The sequence below is a fragment of the Amblyomma americanum genome, chromosome 11, assembly GCF_052857255.1.
Source record: "Amblyomma americanum isolate KBUSLIRL-KWMA chromosome 11, ASM5285725v1, whole genome shotgun sequence".
Taxonomy (NCBI): Eukaryota; Metazoa; Arthropoda; class Arachnida; order Ixodida; family Ixodidae; genus Amblyomma; species Amblyomma americanum.
The window spans coordinates 105,096,865-105,112,815 of NC_135507.1; the positions used below are offsets into that span (position 1 = coordinate 105,096,865).

A 15,951-nucleotide genomic window follows, 5' to 3' on the forward strand; every position below is an offset into this window, starting at 1 on the left:
CTGTTCTGCTCCGGCTGTCTGGTATTTTGCTGACCACTGTAATTTTTTTTTTTTGCGCGGCGCTGTTCTGCTCCGGCTGTCTGGTATTTTGCTGACCACTGTAATTTTTTTTTTTTTGCGCGGCGCTGTTCTGCTCCGGCTGTCTGGTATTTTGCTGACCACTGTAATTTTTTTTTTTTGCGCGGCGCTGTTCTGCTCCGGCTGTCTGGTATTTTGCTGACCACTGTAATTTTTTTTTTTTGCGCGGCGCTGTTCTGCTCCGGCTGTCTGGTATTTTGCTGACCACTGTAATTTTTTTTTTTTGCGCGGCGCTGTTCTGCTCCGGCTGTCTGGTATTTTGCTGACCACTGTAATTTTTTTTTTTTGCGCGGCGCTGTTCTGCTCCGGCTGTCTGGTATTTTGCTGACCACTGTAATTTTTTTTTTTTGCGCGGCGCTGTTCTGCTCCGGCTGTCTGGTATTTTGCTGACCACTGTAATTTTTTTTTTTTGCGCGGCGCTGTTCTGCTCCGGCTGTCTGGTATTTTGCTGACATCTGTAATTTTTTTTTTTTGCGCGGCGCTGTTCTGCTCCGGCTGTCTGGTATTTTGCTGACCACTGTAATTTTTTTTTTTTGCGCGGCGCTGTTCTGCTCCGGCTGTCTGGTATTTTGCTGACCACTGTAATTTTTTTTTTTTGCGCGGCGCTGTTCTGCTCCGGCTGTCTGGTATTTTGCTGACCACTGTAATTTTTTTTTTTTGCGCGGCGCTGTTCTGCTCCGGCTGTCTGGTATTTTGCTGACCACTGTAATTTTTTTTTTTTGCGCGGCGCTGTTCTGCTCCGGCTGTCTGGTATTTTGCTGACCTCTGTAATTTTTTTTTTTTTGCGCGGCGCTGTTCTGCTCCGGCTGTCTGGTATTTTGCTGACCACTGTAATTTTTTTTTTTTTGCGCGGCGCTGTTCTGCTCCGGCTGTCTGGTATTTTGCTGACCACTGTAATTTTTTTTTTGCGCGGCGCTGTTCTGCTCCGGCTGTCTGGTATTTTGCTGACCACTGTAATTTTTTTTTTTTGCGCGGCGCTGTTCTGCTCCGGCTGTCTGGTATTTTGCTGACCACTGTAATTTTTTTTTTTTTGCGCGGCGCTGTTCTGCTCCGGCTGTCTGGTATTTTGCTGACCACTGTAATTTTTTTTTTTTGCGCGGCGCTGTTCTGCTCCGGCTGTCTGGTATTTTGCTGACATCTGTAATTTTTTTTTGCGCGGCGCTGTTCTGCTCCGGCTGTCTGGTATTTTGCTGACATCTGTAATTTTTTTTTTTGCGCGGCGCTGTTCTGCTCCGGCTGTCTGGTATTTTGCTGACCACTGTAATTTTTTTTTTTTGCGCGGCGCTGTTCTGCTCCGGCTGTCTGGTATTTTGCTGACCTCTGTAATTTTTTTTTTTTGCGCGGCGCTGTTCTGCTCCGGCTGTCTGGTATTTTGCTGACCACTGTAATTTTTTTTTTTTTGCGCGGCGCTGTTCTGCTCCGGCTGTCTGGTATTTTGCTGACCACTGTAATTTTTTTTTTTGCGCGGCGCTGTTCTGCTCCGGCTGTCTGGTATTTTGCTGACCACTGTAATTTTTTTTTTTTGCGCGGCGCTGTTCTGTTCCGGCTGTCTGGTATTTTGCTGACATCTGTAATTTTTTTTTTTTTGCGCGGCGCTGTTCTGCTCCGGCTGTGTGGTATTTTGCTGACCTCTGTAATTTTTTTTTTTTGCGCGGCGCTGTTCTGCTCCGGCTGTCTGGTATTTTGCTGACTTCTGTAATTTTTTTTTTTTGCGCGGCGCTGTTCTGCTCCGGCTGTCTGGTATTTTGCTGACCTCTGTAATTTTTTTTTTGCGCGGCGCTGTTCTGCTCCGGCTGTCTGGTATTTTGCTGACCTCTGTAATTTTTGATTTAAGAGGGATTCAAATTGGGCTAATTGGTAGTTAACATGGACACACATAATTGCGCCTTTGAAATGACTCGGAGCAACGCGGGAACGACATTTGCGCACGTGTTTGTGTCGTTCCTGTGTTTTTCCAAGTCGTTTCAAAAGCGCAGTTATGTACGACCATACTTTTCGATTTGTTTAGCGTGTTTCCTATTTTCGTCATGTTCTGATCTAGGCGGCCGTTCTGGTCGTAACCTGCCCGAGCTTTTATCCCCTGGCGGACGGCGGTTAAAAGGCGGGGGCTGCACGTGCGATGCTTCTGCACGCGTTGTCCTGTGGGACGCAATCCGCTTAGCCTCTCGTACTGCGGGCACAACCGGCTCCTGTCTCTGGCAGTTGAGCCCTTAGCTCGTCGCTTGTCCTGCCGATCTCTTTTTCCCCCGACACTGTGTTTGCTGAGAATATATGTCGTTAACGTGTGTCCATCGGCCAACACACTTGGAGCTGTCGCCACTGCAGACGCGAACCCCGACACTTTCACCGTTCCGCGCTCTTTTTCGTTGCACTTTTGGCAAACTAGGTTCTGGTTTCAAGCGAATCAAGTAATAATTGCAATTAATAATTGCAATTAATATCCCCCAGATAGCAGCCATATGACTGCAATGGAAAGCAGTGGGACCGCGAAAACAGCGTCACCGAGGTAATATAAAATGGGCGATCGATTGATGTTCCGTTAGTGCCCTTGTCGCCCCGGCGCAAAAATTTTCGAGCTGTAACGCCGAAGATGTCGGCGATTAGAAATGTCGCGTCTCCACCCTCAACTTGTATGCGCTGGTTCGCCGAAATAAAAAAAAAATGAAAACCTGGAATTCCGCTTCGCCGGTGAATGCGATGTCGGGTTTGTTTACTCCTGGTGGCCGCAGCCATTTAAAGGGGCCATGAGATGGTCGTTCTTCATATTGCAGTTTTGTGCTTCGGTAACTAATACAAGAGCTTATGATTCAATTTCCGAAATTTGGCCGCCCTGGACGCGCTGTATATTCCAAAAAAATGCGATCGAAATTGAGAACGGGGATCACCCACCGGCAGCGACCGCCATATTGAATGCTATCGTGACGTCACCAGTGCATGCACGGAGCAACGTCGTCTGCTGCTGCATTGTGCGCAGCGAGGTCTCGTCTGCTGCTGCATTGTGCGCAGCGAGGTCTCTTGTCCCCTGTACTTCCGCGGGCGATCGAAGTAGCAGTCGACCCCATATATGAGTGACTGGTGCCGCAAAAGCCTTAATAATAGTAACGCAGTTATTCTTCGGTATAGGTATAGGGTCCGGTAACGTTAGGCCGATGGGACGGCGGTCGGTTGGCTGGTCGGTATGCAAATGCCATCGTTGACGCACTGGTCTGTCAAGCTAGACCGACGACGACGCCAGCACGACCAACGACACCGTATCGCAGTAGTGTAAAGAGTGAACTTCGTGAGAACTGTCACTGTGGTGGAGGAGTAGTTGGTATGACAGTCTATAAACTTAAAAACTTATTGTACGTGATGCTAGCCACGCCGACACACGCGATGTGCGTGCACCAGCAAAGATGTGCTTTCATTCGGTGCCTGCGTATAGAACCTATCAGTGAGGCAATTGAGCGACACCGGCAGAAAACGCCGCACGACAGTGCCGCTCGTTGCCGTCGCCTGGGCTTGTGAGGCCAAGTGAAAGCTTCACGCCCGGTGAAGCGTCGACGGCCCGAAAAAACTGCGCTTGTGTACCTTATTCGTATCGAAAAAAGCGAAACGAGCGGATGCGTTTCATATCTTCACACTTTCATACTAATCAGCGGGTAACTCCTGCCAGATGCTTGAATTTCGGCCGACGGTGGATCGCCGGCCCCTTTCGTGACGAGGCCTAGCGAGTACGCAGGATTCGTGTGTGCGATTTCGGCGATTGCGGAGAGCGAATTCGCAAGTTTCAGCGCCTGAAAATAGCTGTCAAGCGTAGTTTTGGCCACAGTTCCCTCAAAGCGACGACTGCCTACATCGCAGGGCGCGAGTACAATAAGGGGGAAGTGCCGATATGTGACCCGGTCTGCACATCATGTGCAGAAGGCAGCCGTCGATCGGCGTCGACTGTGGACAACAAATCTGGTTGTTTTAATTAATTCAAGTAATGTACGAACGTATTTCTAGCTAAAGCGCTTTAAAACCAGATACCGATTACATAAGACGAAGCAGATACAATTAGCGGGAAGCGCCGGTCCTACGCGAAGCGTTTCCCAAGCAGGCGATATAGCATCAGCGGCGCTTATTGCAGTGTTATCAGAGTGTGTAAATGAGAAAAACAACAATCTGTGGACAACACTACGTAGTATTTAAGATAAGGAGAGCCCACCTTGCGTTTTATGCCAAGTAAACGAGTACTGTTTGCGCACAGCCATGTAAACAACCTGAGCGCGGGGCTGCAGTTGTCGTGATCGTCGCACTCCTGGGGCACAATGCGCACGCACAGTAAGCGCTAAATGATGTACTGTTATTTTCAAGGACTCATTCAGACGGTGGCGACTATTCATCGGTGTCGGCAGTGAAAGCATTCGAGTCGCGTAGGGTTTTGCAAGCTGCTTGGTTCCTGCAAAAGGGCTCTACGAGCCGAAGGGAATGTATGTTCGATTTACAGGTGCACACATGCAGCGGGAAAGTCGTCTCATTCGGCATTTTTCTCTGCTCCTTTCGTCCCTCAAGGTTGATAATTGTGACCTTGTGATAATTTGAGTTTAATTATCGAGCCGATGAATAGCAGTTTTGTAGCGAAAGCTACCCTGGCCACGAACTTGCGATTTCTCTGTGGCGGTGCTCCGAGGAGGCACCGAGACAGACCTCGAGCCGTTGCCTAGCAACCGCCGCAGCTGGGCGGACGCCGCGCCATCTGGCATAACGTCACACCGTGCTTCTCGCCGCGGAGCCGCCGCTTGGTATGATGTCACACCGCTTTCCTCGTCAAGGCGCTCGCCTCCGCTCGCTTCGCCAGCTGCGTCGCTTGCCTGATAACATGCCGGAGGATTGAAAAGGAGTGCTCTCTTTCAGAGGCAAACACTGGCCTCACAATTCACCGTGGGAACCATCGATACGGCCGCATGCTACTTCTCAGATAACAGAGCCGTGTTCGTAGCAATCGAGAAGCAACCAGAAGAAGAGGAAGAAAGGCAATAAAGTGTCTGTCTAAAACAACATTGTGTAGTCTTTAATGCAACAGCAACATAGCTAGACAACCAGACTAACCTGGACTTGTAATCAAGATTAACCAAGCTATGCCTTAGCTTTCGCTACGTATATCCTGGCATAGCCGAGCTAAGCCACTGCCAATTTTTTCCCTCCTATGTTGTGTCGACTGAAAGACGTTAGATTGCTATTGCTCATCGCAGTCACATAGTCAAATTTTTTTTCTGGAGGGGCCCGAGGTAGTTGTATAGGGCGACGCCCTGGGGAGGGTTGGGGACAGGGCCTGTCCTAACAAGAACACTGCTGGGGGGGGGGGGGGGGGGGTCGCCTTCGGGCACCCCCTTGGATACGTGCCTGGCTCATCGCATGCTCGAAGCTTGCTCAGCACACGGCGCACAGAAGACATACCATACGCCCGCGTTGTCGTAGCCGATGTGCGATACGGGTGCGAACGCGATCAGCTGTTTGTTCTGCAGTCTGCGGCAGCCCTCAATAACTTGAGGCCGTTGTTTTTCGATCTCAAGCAGCCTGTTTATGCCGTACAGTCGCGATCGATTTTAAGGTGCTCGCTCGAGCGGCGACCGAAACAAATAACAAGGCCACGTTACGTCATCACCTTCCGTGGCGAGGGAAACATCAGTGTAGCTTCGCTGTTATTCTGTTCCTTGAGCAGCTGTCACCCCCCTTGTATCAAGTCGCAACTTTTCGTTGTTTTTTACGCGGGCAGTGGTGAGACGGCACGTGTCGTATTCTCCTTCATACTGTGGGAGTGGACGCAATCAGGTAATCAACCCATGCTAGAAATACCACCTGCCTTGCGCAGCATTTTTTTTTCACCTTTCAGGGATGAAATCACGCTAGCTTCCTTTGCCCTCTTCTACAAAGAGCGGACTTCCTTCGCAGTAACGTTGGTGTCGGAGTTCTCATTTTTCTTAATTCCTCCTTTGCACAGCAGACTGTCGTACCTATTAGCTGTGCGCGGTCAGTGCATGTTAAAGCTCCCCAGGTGTTCGAAATTATTAACGGTTGAGGTGACCTCGAAAACGAGGGTGTCATTTACTGCACGTTCCTTTTACTTTAATTACAATTATATACTACTGTTTACTGTTCCGGCGTTTAACACTGCCGTTCGTTTCTAATCTCTTCCTGCAGTCGCAAAAGCTGCTATTAAAAAGTCAAAAAGAGCTAACGCATAGCATTGGTGAATATTTTAACACTGCAAAAAAAGAATATTTCTCGGCACGCTGCGCTTTTCAACAACATGCAGTCTAAGGTCTGTCGATACTGCCCGCTTCAGAAACGTATCGACCTGCTTCCAATACTTGATACTCCTTGCCTTTGGAGCTCTTTTGGGCAACGATGTGTCGAGCGACTCTACAATAGCCGGGTCTCCACGAATGAGTTTTTTTTTTTGGGGGGGGGGGGGGAAAGGAAATTGCGCAGTATCTGTCTCATATATCGTTGGACACCTGAACCGCGCCGTAAGGGAAGGGATGAAGGAGGGAGTGAAAGATAAAGAGAAATAGGTGCCGTAGTGGAGGGCTTCGGCATAATTTCGACCACCTGGGGATCTTTAACGTGCACTGACATCGCACAGCACACGGGCGCCGTAGCGTTTTGCCTCCATAAAATTCCATTCAGCTTCTGCTGCTTGGCACAATGCTTCTGGACCCCTGTGTCCTTATGCACGCGAGCCAGATTAGCTTTCACATTTCCCTAAATGTTCTCTATTATATTGATGTCAGGACACCGCGGCGATGTTTTTTTTATTTAATTTTTTCTATGAATAACCAGTCCGGCGCATGTGGGCTGTAGAAGAGAGTGACAGTGTTATCGAAACCTGTGAGAACAGAAAAACAGAGCCCGGTTATACCAAAAACAATTAAAAAAGGGTATACAAAAAAGAAAGCAAAGCCGAGAGAATATGATAGCAGTTCTTCATTGAGTAGCCAAAGGGCAAGGGAAGCTATCATAATTCTGACTTTGTGTAGTAAAAATGTTCCACAAAACGGTGTTGTCTTAAAGATTCGTCGCCCTTCGCGAGATAACCTTCAAATTCATTCAGATCATCTTATCATGTTTTGCACACAGGCGTCATTGTTATCCGAGACATACAGCAACGACGGGCACACATGATTGCCAGGAAAGGGAAACAAACGCGGAAAAAACGTGGCGAGTCATTCGTAGGGGTGACGGTTGTAGCCCTGAAGAGCCTACGAGGGGAAGAAGGCAGCGCAATCTTTATCTTCGCAGTTCCGAAATCGGTCGCTATGCAGCTTGAAAGGCGAGCCGGTCGATGCTCGCGCCATCACCTTCAAATTGATCGCGACCTTACACGTGCGTAGCAACGAGACTCAGCAGAACGCAAAGCTACGGAGAACATCTGCCCTCCGTGATCCGTGACTGGCTTGCCGGCCGCCGTGATTGCCGGTTAGGCTGGTACCGGTGGCCTGTTCCGGAGGCCGCCAGCCCATGTGACCATGATGCGCTTTCCTGTCAGGGGCGAATTTTCTGGTAGCCAGCGGGCTGCCCGAGCGCGGTAGATCGAGGAGGTCCGTTGGCCAGGCGTGAACCAGACTGACGGGAATTGGGACGTAACGTGACGCCTGGACCACGGACCAACGATCCGTTGTGTGAATCGGCCTTTAAAGTCAGTCATGACAGTCATTGGCCAGGCGTCACGTGATTTTTCACTTGCGCTCCGTTAGGTTCGCGCCTGGACCACGATGTTGGTAAGCGTAGAGACAGTGCGCACGCCTAATCCGCTAATCGCCATCTTCAAAGGTGATGGCCATAGGACGAGGCTATACTCGGATTAGACATGTGGGACGCCCCGTCCACCGGTCCGTCGTGTGAATCGGCCTTTACCGGCGCATCGCTTAGTCCTTTCAGTGACTCCTGTCAGTGATGGGCTTCGAGCACTGCTAGTACATCCCGTTCAGAAGCTCGCAACTGAACGACGACACTCGTCGGCGGCGGAGACGACGGCTGTCGCCGCTACCGGAAGTCTGCGTTAGTTATGGCTGCAAAGAACGAGTGCTGCGTGTCGTCCAGCGTGATACCGACGTATACCCGTGGCGTCGTAGGGGCGAGAAGAGCCGTTCACTACGCGGCGAACGATCAGCCAGGAACCGCACTTTTTAAAAATGAGTGACAAACTCCTGTCCGAGGACCCGTACTTGATGCTAAGTAGCATTCGTTCTGCGCATGTTTGATGGCAGTCTTTGGAACTGTTTCATGATATCTCTCCAATGGAAGGCACTTGATTTCGTCTGTGGATGCTAAGAAGAGTATACAGCTTTCAAAAGTTGTGCAGGCCTTTTGAAAAGGCGCTCCGTGTGCGTGCGTGCTTCTCGCTGTACTGTTGCGCGCACCTGGCGTAGTTGAAGCTTGCAGCACCTCTTCGCATCAGTCCGAACCGCAGGTGCTTCATACCTGCGCGTCGTTGAATGTGTAACGCCTTGGGTCACCTCGCTGCCTGGTCGAGGTTCCCAGGTCCTTGCTCGGTCTGGCGTGGAGCTAGAAAGGGCTTACAGGACCTCGAGAAGAGGTTAACTTTCTTTTTTTTTGCGTACCTACACCAGAGGACGGAACCACACTAAAGTGAGAAGCACTGCCGGGGAATAGTTCCCGCACGGCACATCCTTGGAAGCCTCCCCTGAAATGTTCTCTGAAGCCTCCCTGAAGGTCTGGAATCACGGCCTCTCCTGCTGGAGCGATTAGGAGCCAATCGTAGGCAACAGCTGACTACGTTGGAGCCTCTTCCCGAGAAAGTCTGTCGCCAAACGAGATGCAATCTGGGCGTTGCTTTCTGGAATGGCGGTGAAGGGTTGTCTTGTCTTCTCGGTTGCTTGCCCCCTCGCTGTAAATGCTCCTGAATTCCTTAGTTCCACTATGTCAACAGTGTGCACGCTGGACAGGTAGGTGTCTAGGGTATCTCTCGTCTCTGTGTGTCTGCACTCTAGTATCTGCCTGTCGATTTTATTCCATTCAAGTTCTAAGCTGTCATTTTCACAAATATGCGAAGCAATACTGCCCGTTTTCTTGAGGTGACATTGAGCAAACCACACCAGCTGTTGTGTGCAAAGTGCGGCGCGCGTGTGACCAATGACTGCCGAGTTTCCCGTCATCAGCACACGCGCGCCGTGAAGACAACTGACTTTTTGACTGTTTGTGTAAATAATGTATATAGTATATTTATTTTGCATTTATAGTGTTCACTTTTAATGTTTTTATGCAGTGTATATCTATTTTATGTAGTGTACTATTTACCTCCCCCCATGTCTTTCTTCTGTCCCCTCACCTCTTTTATTTCATTTCTCCCACCTGCCTGCGATCCTTCTTTCCGCTGCCCCAGCTCAGGTGCCGCCGCAAGTGATGGCAGATGCCGGGGCTAGCAAAAATCTTTTACCTTCCTTTTATGTTATTTTAAATAAACCACTACCACCACATTGAGCAAAGCTGCTTCAAGTTTTCGTCTCCGTTGCGCACGCCAAGTTTCCTTCTCTTTTGAAAGGTATGGGTTATATGTAACCTGGGAAGCCCATATTTGAACACTTGAATGAGCTTCAGGAAGAGGCAAGGATGTGTGCCAGCCCGTGTCCCGAGCGTATAAAGAGCTCCATATCCATTGCAGAAAGAGTACTTTTGTAGCGATAGCTACATTACGCTAGCACTTCGAGCCTTCAGCATGGCATCCCTTGAGCTCCTTGGTGGCGCCGCGGCTGGTCACGTGGTTGGTTACGTCGTGCGGAGCAGCTGCCGGCGGCGCGACGTGCCGGCGAAACCTAGTGTTCCTGTATATGCTCCCACAGGAACACCAGCGAAACCGAGTGGGAGGGGGGGGGGGGGGGGGGGGAGAATGAATCCACGTTCAAGGACGAAGCTGAAGAAGAAACGCCCAGCGAAACGCAGCGGCGCAAGACTGACTTTGCAAGTCAACTGAGCGAATTCCACGCGGCCAGATGTAGATATCGCGTCACTCCAGCTTAAACCAGAGCTAAACCACAGCCATTTTTTAAATACTGCTTGGGGTGCACTCTATTCAGAGAAGCTCTTCCATGGCCCCTTCTGTCGCTCTTGCAGAAATCAAGATGGCGTCGGCAGGTCCAGTGCATCGCCACGACGGGACGAAGACAGCACCTCTGAAGAAAAACCAGATTCCCCGGGTAAGCCTCTTGGCCTTTTCAAACTCGTGTGGGGTCCGCACGGAAAGCAGTGCCTGCTTCGTGTATGTTTAACACGGGTGTGACGCCTTATTTTGATTGCATGTTTTCTTCTCTGTAATGATGCACAAGACGTTAGAATACATAGATCACCACGTGGTATTCACCTGCGACCGCTAAATAATTTATCATCGAATTTCTTCCCTCGTGCTGTTTCGGTTTCATCAACCAAACGATGGCTGTCACGTCAAAGATGGCGTGAGGCATGAAAAAAAAAATGCGATAAAACAACGGATAACCCGCTTGTTGTCATTCCGGCTTAAGCGCTGTAGTGAACTAAAACAACGTGTCAGCGATTATATTAGTTTTTTCATACCTCACGTGACCTAAAGCTACCTTTGACGTCATAGCCATCGTTTGGTAGATAAAACCGAAACAGGGTCACGAAAAAAAATCGATTATAACTTTTTTATTGGTTGTAGGCGAATACCACGCGGTAATCTATGTATACTAATGCCCTACGCGTCATTACAAAAAAAGAAAACACGCAGTTGAAAATTTGGCGTTTATACTCCTTTAAAACTCATGCGCCTGCCGTTCTCTCCTGTTAAGGTCTTCGCGCTAGTGCGAATTCAGTGAAGCTTTATTTTTCTTCTCGAATTCGAGCCTCTGCTACTTGGAACCCATCCATGGAGCATTTGCCCGAAAAAAACTGCCCGTGAAACGCGCGCACATTCGCTGACCGAACTTTGCGGTTAAAAATTTAACGAACGCCTCAAGAGAAACTGTGCAGCGCGGAGACGCGTAGATCGACACTACTGTGCGTATTATCGGCGTGACAGCTAACATCGTACGCAGGCCGTAGCTGCGAGCCCCTGAATGTTGGAAAGGAGGGAGCAGCGGTAGAATGGTCGTGCGACTCTCGCGGGCCCATCGACGACCTCGGCGGCTGTTGCTGCATTCGGAAGAGTAGAGGGGTTCAGTTGAGCCGCGACAGAAGCTGCGCGTAGCTTCCAATAAGGTTAGAGCCGCTGCAAGTTTTAGGGTGCAGCTCTTAAAGCGGGGGTCCCACACAGGCAGCGCGAATGCTCCATAGTTCGAAAGCTTAATGTGCACTTCAATTGGTGTACGTCGTTATAGTGTAGCTGCATTGTAAACTGCACAAGAGGTGGTACTGCAGGTGACAAATTCGGTAGTTTCGCTGATATCACCTACTTCAGAAAACTATTCTGAAGAAACAACTTCACCTAGGACAGTTTTGTTTGGGTTACATATAGAATATGTTTATGTAGTATCAAATGGTCTCAGAATGTGCGTTTGTTGAAGTGTATTTGATCGGCGGCCTTTTAAATTTAGCAAAATTTGGATGTTTTGGGCACTGATATCTGCTCTGTATCAGCACAAGTTTTGCAGAGACTCGGTGGGTTATTATTAGGGCCCCCGAGCACTGCAGGTTGCCTATTCTCAGGCGAATTTAACACAGCCCGTTTTTCGCGACCCGGTTTCAAATTTGTCACACGAATCTGCCTGCTGGTTTTTGTTCCTTTATGGCAACGTCACACACGTTAGTTTTATCACTTAATTTGTTACGTTAACTGTTGGTCTCTTTACTTGAGTCATTGTGCTTTCTCATATCGCCACGAACCGAAGACGACGCATTTAATTCACGCGGCGTCGTGAAGGAAAGGGTATACATCTGTCATCCTACGAGAGTCGGGGAAGCTTTCCCACAGGGTACGAAGGTGTGCGGGAAAGCACGCTTTGGCGGGACTCTTCGCGACTGCACCGTGCGTCTGCACGTACAGGTTCGAGCCTTCGAATTGTGTGATTCCGTTATACACGGTACGCTGCACCGACCCGAATTAACGCCACGATGAAAGAAGCGTACTTGATAAAGACTTGCTCGGTCTGTCGTTTCCTTCGTGGGCATGTTTCAGTCTTGAGCACTGGAGCGGCTGCACTGGCGTTAGTGTTTGTGTCGCCTTTTCACGCTTCTGTCTTTTGCGGTTTCACATTACCAGTAAAGCTACCTATTTTATGTCATACGTTTTCTTGTGTACAGTATTACGCGATAGCTTACACAGCTTGTTCGGTCGAAAAGCTGTTGGCGTAGTAGTAGTCGGCACGGCGTGTCGGAAATAGTCGGGGGCTGAGCAAAAAAAAACAATCGTGTCATGGTAATTTGTGGTTATATTGATTGATGATTGGTGCATGATAGGCGATGACGAGTAAATGAACTCATTTGAATTAATTGATTAATTAAATAATGAAAATTTGGAAAAAGGGGAGTTCAGGTGTCAAAATGCTCAGAATGAAAAGCCAATGCTTGATGAAGCTAATTAAGAAAATTTAGAGTGTGTAACTGATCAGTCAATTCATTTAAACAGTTGAAAAAAATAAAAAATGCGTTCAAAGGTGTGAACGGCGTACGCTATTGCGTCAACTCATAACCGCAGCATAGGAGTCCCCCAGCGTTGTTTTGATAGGGTCCACAGGTGTAGTTTCATGCTGTCAGATGACGCATGACTGCCTGAACGGCTCGGCATGTTCTGAGTAACATGTTGGAGGAGGAAATGCATGCAGTGCTTTTAATTTTTGCCGTGTGCGGTCCAGTTTCGACTGGATGCCACAATGGCAAAAATGTGTTTTATTTTTTGGTGGTTTTTGCCAAATGGCAAAGTTAAAAAGCTTGAAAAAAATTTTCTCCTCTTCCTCTTTTCTTTCTGCTCACATCGGTGACATGCAGTGGAGAAGCCATCATTGAATAGGTGAGTGTAGTTATCTGCTGCACTGTTTGCTGTTGTAGTTTCTAGAACAATGCCTGCAGTTTAATTTGGTAGGAGAATCTAACAGAGCTTCAGTCTTATGCAATACTTCCATAAAGTTCTTTAAAGTAATGAAATAAAAGGAATAGATGAAATGAATGAAATTGCTTGTACAGTGATGTGTGATCCTTATGTACCACTTTCCTGTTTTTGTTAATTGTCGTGAAAGCTGCAGACTCTGCTCCTGCAAACTTTGTAAACATAGCTTTCTGTAGCCATATGCTACATGTCCTTCAAGACCTAGAGATGGCACCACCAGGTGTACAGTATGGTGGACAGCTAGATGATCACAATACGACGATAGCTTCATAGCATTCGCCTAGTAATGGGCTTTCTGGCTTGGTATTAACTGCTTGAGTTTCTTTTTTTTTGGGCATATCAGAATCGCTGATGGCTGCAGCGTTGCACTTCTGGAGAATAATGTAAGTGCTTGACGAACACCAATGCAATGGCCAATGTCTGACGTCCTCCTGGTACGCATGTCACCGAATTTGTCAGGTTGACTAAACGTATATACTGACAGTTGAGCAAAGGAAAGTGTGTACTCCATCTCTGGTATTTTATTTAAAGAAAGTTGGAATACTTGCATGCTAACACAGTAAGTATGACATTCTGCTGAAGCACTGGGTTGTGGGTTAAGCACACTCCTGGCCAATGCAAAATGACAAAAATGTCCGTCTGCAAGCTGATGTCAGTGCATGGCTTGTGGCTGAAATCAATCCAGAGCCCTCCGCCATTACATTTTCACATCCAAGGCGCAGCTTTGGAGTATAAAACTCTATCTAAAGCCAGCCATGCGATTGGCACAGTGAATCATAACCCATTGTCCGAGGCACTCTGGTCAAGCAGCGTTACAGGAAATCTACATACTCAATGCTGTATTTTTCACTTATTTTTACCAGTAGCTACGTGGTGCACACATTGGACCTTAGGTGATAAAATGATAAAATACAATGCATAGTTATTAAACAAGAAATGTGTGGTTGTGCAGTCTAGCATTGCAAACCTCAAAGATCTTTAAACCACAGGATTTGTCTGGCTTATGCATTATGCTACCGCATGAGATGACTGGGTCAGAGCAGGCTGCACAAAATTCACAACTATCATATCTCATTGTGAAGATGAAGGTGAAACATTGCCCACTGAAGAAATGGTTTTCGTGTTTCAGCTAGGCTCCCATGTGAAAGCAGAAATGTTAGAAACATTTCTATAGCATTTGCTGTAGAAATGATTGACTGAAATGTTTGCAACAAGGTACCGTTTACATAGCTTTTTTATTAACGGCCCTAAAAGAAAGCGCATGAAATTGAAAATCTACCACTTTGCAGTGGTGCTACTTGAGCACCCAGAGACGTGCTGTCAGAAAATAAAAACGGCTTATTTCCAAAACACTTTCACTGACAGGGCTTTGAGTTCCCACTGGGCACAGGATATGAGATAAGTGGAATTTTTTTTCTGAGAGTGCATCTGGCATGGTCAAGTAGCATCACTGCAAAGTGGTAGATTTTTAATTTCATGCGTTTTCTTTCAGGACTGCTAAAAAAAATAAAACTACATAAATGGTACCATGTTGCATACATTTCAGCTGGTCGATTTTAAAGGTAACCTATAATTTTGGTAGCTAGAGTGTTTTCCCGCAGCTAAGATTTAAGAAGTTAGCTAGTTAGGCTTAATTAAGTAAATAACTAATTAACTCTGCAGAACAAAAAGAATACCACAGACTAGGTCACATGACTCTCAGCAGCACTGAGTTGGTTTCACTCACTTAGGACACTGCAACTTTCTTAAAAACTAGGCTACATTCAGCTGGTACACTTTATATAACTTCGAATTAAATTTTTTCTCTTGTATTATTTGAGCTTTGAGTCCAACAGCCAACTGGTGGCTCTGACTTCACAGACATGTTGAGATACTGTTGAGGCCACATGAGGCATACAAAAACAACTGTAATAATGTCTGCTTGTTCATTTGTTGTTTTGGCAGCTCTCAGAGCATGCTGGTATAAGAGCTGGGATGGATTAAAACCACGAAGTACTGACTATATCGCGGTTTTTTGTTATGCCTCACGTGACCTGAACATTGTTTCAACTCCTCTGCGACGACATAGGCACTGTTCGGCTGTTAAAACTGAAACCAAAAATAACATGAGAGAAAAGTCTTGTTTATAAATAGTTATCCGTTGTCACTACTAATATTATTAGGTATTATTGAGGGATAAAAATTTGCAGTCATGTGTGACCTCTACACTCAAAAATACATTTACAAATTTCTACATTCAAAAATAGGGTGTCTCCACTGCTTTAATGCATCCATTGAAAACAGCCTAGCAAATGCAAGATATGAAGCGTGGCTTATGCATTTCCCCATAGTGGTTCAGAAGGAACGCACAAAGAGGGAATGCTTGATACAGTGATGCAGGGGCTGAGGCCGTTACCACCAACCTGGACTTGCCGAAGGGTGCCACTGCCCACGTGTTGAACTCGCTGCGAGAGCGGCTTCGGCAGCTGGAGGAGCAGAACTCAGCGGCCACCCGGTGCCTCATCTGCATGGTGGGTGTTTCCAGGGACGCCTTATTGCTCGCCGAGAAGATGCTGGCAGACAGCGAGTGCAGTCGGGACAGCCGATCACGTATGCGGCAACAGGCTTACCTCGGAACACATGCACTCGGCTATCCCTCCTTTGCTCGTAATGTAGCTATGTACCGTGAACAGTATGGCCGGGGGAGGCAGCGAAGCCGGTGTGGATTTGTCGTCATTGGCAGTCTGCCCGCACCTGCATCCTTGTGCACTTCTCAGGCAGATAGTGTGAGAAAGAAGTTTATTTACAAAGGAAGGCAAAGAAGTCAGCCCCAGCTGTAATCCTGTGCCCTG

At 47.8% G+C, this 15,951-nt stretch overlaps 1 protein-coding gene across 2 annotated transcripts in view; it reads left to right on the forward strand.

The window, feature by feature from the left end:
* LOC144110212 (E3 ubiquitin-protein ligase Rnf220-like) overlaps positions 1 to 15,951 on the forward strand; it is a 92,314-nt gene that overhangs the window by 63,331 nt on the left and 13,032 nt on the right. For both annotated transcript variants that reach the window (XM_077643047.1, XM_077643048.1), the window contains exons 8-10: positions 10,177 to 10,259; positions 13,003 to 13,024; positions 15,492 to 15,630. In XM_077643047.1, coding sequence (XP_077499173.1) covers positions 10,177 to 10,259; positions 13,003 to 13,024; positions 15,492 to 15,630 — 244 coding nt within the window. The remainder of the gene's footprint in view (positions 1 to 10,176; positions 10,260 to 13,002; positions 13,025 to 15,491; positions 15,631 to 15,951) is intronic.